The sequence below is a fragment of the Gekko japonicus genome, unplaced genomic scaffold, assembly GCF_001447785.1.
Source record: "Gekko japonicus isolate JY-2015 unplaced genomic scaffold, Gekko_japonicus_V1.1 scaffold719, whole genome shotgun sequence".
NCBI classification, from domain to species: domain Eukaryota; kingdom Metazoa; phylum Chordata; class Lepidosauria; order Squamata; family Gekkonidae; genus Gekko; species Gekko japonicus.
In genome coordinates this window covers 241,650-245,723 of record NW_015175991.1, presented here as the reverse complement: position 1 = coordinate 245,723, position 4,074 = coordinate 241,650, and the positions used below count along the sequence as shown (strand labels likewise).

The following is a 4,074-nucleotide window of genomic DNA, read 5'->3' as shown; positions in this document are numbered from 1 at the left end:
TGAAGGCGTAAAATGTGGAAATAGGCAGGTGAAGCTCTTCATGGCATGGAGGTAAGTAACATCACCTGATAAATAACATTCCATTAAGCCTCTGTTAAGAGGGTGAGACATTTTCCTTTGTGTCGTTGGCAACCTTAGCTGCACCCCTCATACAGCAGCCATTTTCTGATGACAGCCAGTAACTCTTCTCAAAATGCCAAAAGTGCCTACATGCTTGACAAGGTTGGAGATCCCCACAAATAAGTTATGTTCCGTTGTTTATTCTTGAGTTATATCAGATGAGCAGGAGAGGATCTTTACTAACACCCCTTGTGGTGGCAAAGCAAAACAATATGCCCATATAGTGCCTGAACGACTAGTTAGTCCAAGGCTTCTGCCAGCATAACCTTTGTACCAACAGGACACTACTAGTCCAAAGGAGAAAAATGGGTGGAGTCAGGTAGATAAGTGGGACTTGGTTAGAATCCCATATTCACTCAGAGGCTAGCCTCACCCCTGTTCTAGCATGAGATTATGCCAAGAATAAAGGTGGTGTAAGGAAAGACACACTCCATTGTACATGAAGAAATAGATCACTCAATGAATGGCTAGATTATATAATATCTGAAATCTTAGGAAGAAGCAATAATAGGAACTTTTTTCATTTAAGCACAGAGGAAAACAGCAGTCAAGGTTACCTCTTTTTTGCAGAGGCTAAGCTTTTCAAGTACTTTACATTTGTCTTCAACAAGTTCTGCAACTTTACTAGCAAGTTGCCTCTCTCTTCCTAAAAAAGAAGGAAGAATGTGGTAACTTAATTGGCAGAAAATAATTTCAATTCAATTCTTTAGCTAGACACAACCCACAAACAAAAAAGTTGAACTTACCAACATAAAGTCTACTTCTAACCTGCAAAAAAAGAGAAAATATTGCAATCTTAGGGAATACAATTAAACCTCAATTTTCAATCTTAAAACAAGATTTGAATACCAAAGTCAGCACAAACTGAAGTTGACTCTCAGGCCTGAAGCAGATTAATATCAGGCTCTTAGCATAGCTAAGAGATCCAAAGAAGGTCAGAGAACTATGAACTTCCCTCCCTACAATCTCTCTCCCTTTAATCATGCTCAAGGAATATGTCAGTTCCCTTGGAACCTGGTTCCCCTTAAGGCCAGTAGTGCAAAATGTATCCCTGAAGTGTGGCTGGGCACAAATTTGTTTAGTCTGTAGGGGCATGCAATCCCATCACCTACTCCCAACTGTTAAATCCATACTGCTCCAAGTTATAAACATTTTGTGAATGAACACTGTGAATAACTCACACACACAAAGTTCTCCCACCACATCCTTCCTGTGCTCCCTGTTATTCAGCAACATTACCCCCTTAACCGCTGACACAAACCAGATATTCTCTGTATTACTTCCCCGCTTTATTGATACTTCCCACAACAAATCTCAATTTATAGCCTCAAATTAATCAGGATTGCAAGATAGTATTCTGGTATGTTTCCTCTGGAAAGCATTCAATATGTTTAAACATCCTGGCTTTCCTACAACAAGCTCCTAATTAGGGAAGAGCTAGAAAAATTTGCGATTAAAATAAAACAGAAAGAATGTTGCATACGATAAACTATTCAGTATCAATGAAATATTAGTTGCAAGCAATGTTCCCGCTAAGCTGTGGAGTCTCGTGAGCAAAAATTCTACTTTGTGAGCTACTGGCATTAAAGTTGTGAGCACACAATTTGGCTACAGCATCAATTAGTTTGCTCTGGAGCCCTCCTCCCTGAGCGAAAACAAAAATCTTTGAGCCGGAGGCTAAAAAACTGTGAGCTAGCTCACACTAACTCAGCTTAGAGGGAACAGTGGTTGCAAGATATCAAAAGAAATGGAACCTCAAAATACAGAAATACAGCTGCAAGATAAATCTAGCCTAAGTTTATAAGAAAAGCAAAGATGTTTCTCGGCTTATGTCATCTTGTTATTAGAAACACACAATCCCAAATAAATTACAGCTGACTCTGTTCTTGAGGATACAAGGAAACATCAATGCAAGCAACATCTTTAAAGGGGGCAGGGAGGACCAGAGCTTGGGGGAATGCAAGGGTTAGAATGTCCTAACTGGGTAATCAAAACTTCAGGAGACACAGATAAAATGCAAGTTTGAAAAAGAATTTAGATGGAAAGCTAAGAGCAAAAGCTGTACTAGCAAGTATAATCTAGCAGCTCTTTAAACTGATTTTTAAAATGGAGCCTATACTTCCTTGAGGATTTCAAATACAACTTCTCAGTATTTAAATAAATACACAGAACTTAACTTTGGTAATCTAATCACAGCACCAAAATACTGGAATGGGTTCCCTATATGTACTTTAATACACCACAAGGCCTCTTTAAAGCTAATGTCCAAATACCGTGTCAAAATGTGTCAAAATATAGCATTTCTTCCATATTAAGACTGGAGAAATGTATCCACCATGGTTATGTGCACCGTTCTCTCTCTGAAATCCTAAACCCCACTGAATATATTAGTAGAACATATTTCCAAGTTGACATAAAGCATAAAAATCAGGCTGCATAATTATGCTCTAATGAGGATCTTGGAAATCATTTTGAAAGGATACCTATTCAGTCTGGTACAATGTTGCATTGGTCATACTGCATACTTACTGACTGATAGCTCCTGTACATTAGTAGAAAGACAATTAAAAGGGCGACCACTGCACAACATATCACCATTTCCCATGGGAATCCATACAGATTTGGACCAGGTCTCACATTTTCAGGCAATGCTGCAACAACCTTCAGGAAAAACATAAACAAGTTTTTTTCCAAAAAAAAAAAAATGTATCTTTGATTATGTTAACTTTGATTTTTTCCAGAATGCAATAGATAAAATGCTTTACATGCTAGAAATACTACAGAAAAGTTGAAAGGAAAAAAACTATTATTGTCTCATGATAAGCAATTGTATATAAAAGAGCAGACTACCAACTGTTAGCATTCTACAGTAATAATTCAACCACAGAGTTTGCATTTATTTACTTTTTGAGAAGAGATAGATGTTATCGCAAGTCCTATATTTGGTTTTCAGATTCTATTTACTTAACGGTTACTGCATCAGAGATTACAGGTTACTGCATAAATCACAAATTTATGGTCTTGATATCAAACATACTCATAAATTCCTTTGAAATATGACATATAGTTTGACTTGATACATTTACTCAGAAATAAATCCTACTATAAGCAATGAGTCTTGATCCTAAGTGTGTGCACTAGTCTCCAACCCAGAGTAAACTTTCTTGAAAGTAAACCCCACATAAATCAATGGGATCTGATCCCAATGTAAGTATGCATATCCACCTCCAACTGTCACCAAAAATAACAATACTCAAAAGGTGCAAGTACATACTTGACAAAGGAACATAAAGAGTCATCTCTCCTATATTATAAAGCTGTTTTGGTGGTGGCAAGTTGCTGAACATTCCACACGGCGCCCACAGCCTTTGGCCCCGTGATCTGCCATTCAGAAGCTGTCCCTATCCACTGGCTGCATTGCCTGAGTCTCGCATCCAATATTCTAAACAGTTTGCTTTTCCTCTCCCCCCAATAGCCAGTCAGAACACAGAGGTCATTTGCATATGCTGCCTGATTGGCCTTTACCTCTAACATTCTAAAAAGTTTGCTGTTGCTGTTGGGAGTCTTGAGGTAAAATACATATCCCAATCTCCCTGTGGGGCCTGGAGATCTCCAACAAATCACCGTGTTCCTCAGCCACAGCACATCATTTCCCCTACAGAAAATTTCCCAGCTATTACAACTAATCTCCAGATGACCAGGATCAGTTCTCCTGGAGACAATGGCTGCTTTGGGCAGTGGACTCTATGGCATTATACCCTGCTGAAGTCCCTCCCCACCCCAAACCCTGCCCTCCCCAGACTCTACCCCTCAAATCTACAGCTATTTCCCAACCCAGAGTTGGCAACCGTGTAATAGGCTATGGAACCACTTTCCAGACCCTTGGAACCCAGAAAACATGGCATAGGAGGAAGTGCTTTTCTACCTTACCTGCCACTTCATAGCCCCAAATTA

General features: G+C 39.2%; 1 protein-coding gene across 1 annotated transcript in view; it reads right to left on the bottom strand.

The window, feature by feature from the left end:
* CTAGE5 (CTAGE family member 5) overlaps positions 1-4,074 on the bottom strand; it is a 48,204-nt gene that overhangs the window by 30,744 nt on the left and 13,386 nt on the right. The window contains exons 2-4 of the mRNA XM_015426352.1: positions 2,650-2,781; positions 867-888; positions 678-766 (exon numbers count right to left, since the gene is read on the bottom strand). Of these exons, the coding sequence (XP_015281838.1) occupies positions 678-766; positions 867-888; positions 2,650-2,781 (243 nt within the window). The remainder of the gene's footprint in view (positions 1-677; positions 767-866; positions 889-2,649; positions 2,782-4,074) is intronic.